The sequence below is a fragment of the Bipolaris zeicola genome (genome assembly GCF_000523435.1).
Source record: "Bipolaris zeicola 26-R-13 unplaced genomic scaffold scaffold_821, whole genome shotgun sequence".
In the NCBI taxonomy this organism is placed as follows: domain Eukaryota; kingdom Fungi; phylum Ascomycota; class Dothideomycetes; order Pleosporales; family Pleosporaceae; genus Bipolaris; species Bipolaris zeicola.
In genome coordinates this window covers 1-1,078 of record NW_006912870.1, presented here as the reverse complement: position 1 = coordinate 1,078, position 1,078 = coordinate 1, and the positions used below count along the sequence as shown (strand labels likewise).

The following is a 1,078-nucleotide window of genomic DNA, read 5'->3' as shown; positions in this document are numbered from 1 at the left end:
TACGACAAGCAGGACTCCAAGTTGACATCAAGAAAAGTGAATTCCATGTCACTCGGACGAAGTATTTGGGATATATCCTTACTAGCAAAGGCCTAGAGGTAGATCCTGACAAGGTCGAAGCCCTCCGCAACTGGGNCCGACCCACCACCGTTACTGGTGTAAAGTCGTTCCTTGGCTTTACAGGATTCTACCGGCAATTCGTTCCAGAGTACTCGCGAATTGCTAAGCCAATTATCGCACTCCAGAGCCCTTCGAAGTCATTCTTATGGGATCCGGAATGCGACCGTGCCTTTGAGAGGTTAAAAGCAGCCTTGCTAGCAATCCCCACCTTGTATCACTACCACCCAGAGTATGATACTAAGGTAGAGACGGACGCATCTGATGGTGTTGTGGCTGGGGTACTGTCTCAGAACCAACCTAATGGCTTATGGTGCCCAGTAGCTTTCTTCAGCAAAGTCCTATCCGGATCGGAGCTGAACTGGGAGATACACGATAAAGAGTTGTATGCTATCGTGGTAGCATTCGACAAGTGGAGATCCGAGCTAGCCTCGACTCACTCTCAAGTGCAAGTGTACTCTGACCACCGCTCGCTGGAATACTTCATGACTACNAAGGTTCTGAACGCCCGACAAGTGAGATGGGCTGAACAACTCGCCTCGTTCAACTTCTGNATCCGATACACGCCCGGCAAGGACAACGCTCGCGCCGATATCCTTAGCCGTCGTGAGCAGGATATGCAGAACTTGAGGACCGCCCAAATCGACAACCGTTCGCGGGTCCTCCTAGGACCGCACCGACTTGACAACCGAATCAACTCCGAACTCGCTAAAGCATATGTGGAACAACTGTCCGAGCAAGCCACCTCGCTGCTAGTAGTTGAGCCCACTCAGGAGACCATGTCCCTAGACTCCCTCGAGCTGATCGAGCTCCTTCTGCAGCAAAACCGCACGTCGTTCGAGAACGAGCGCCGTACTCTCCCTGATAAGTATCGGATAGAGAACGGACTGCTGCTCTACTCTAACCGTCTCTGCGTGCAACCAGACTCCCCCGCTTGCACTCGACTGATCCGAGAGGCCCA

General features: G+C 52.5%; 1 protein-coding gene across 1 annotated transcript; it reads left to right on the top strand.

Moving 5' to 3' along the window:
• Positions 1 to 734: 734 nt before the first annotated feature.
• On the top strand, positions 735 to 1,031 carry COCCADRAFT_10657 (uncharacterized protein; the record flags this gene model as incomplete). Its single annotated transcript, XM_007720910.1, has 1 exon — positions 735 to 1,031. A coding segment is annotated over one exon (297 nt), but the record flags the coding sequence as incomplete, so codon positions are not given.
• Between the last annotated feature and the right edge of the window lie 47 nt (positions 1,032 to 1,078).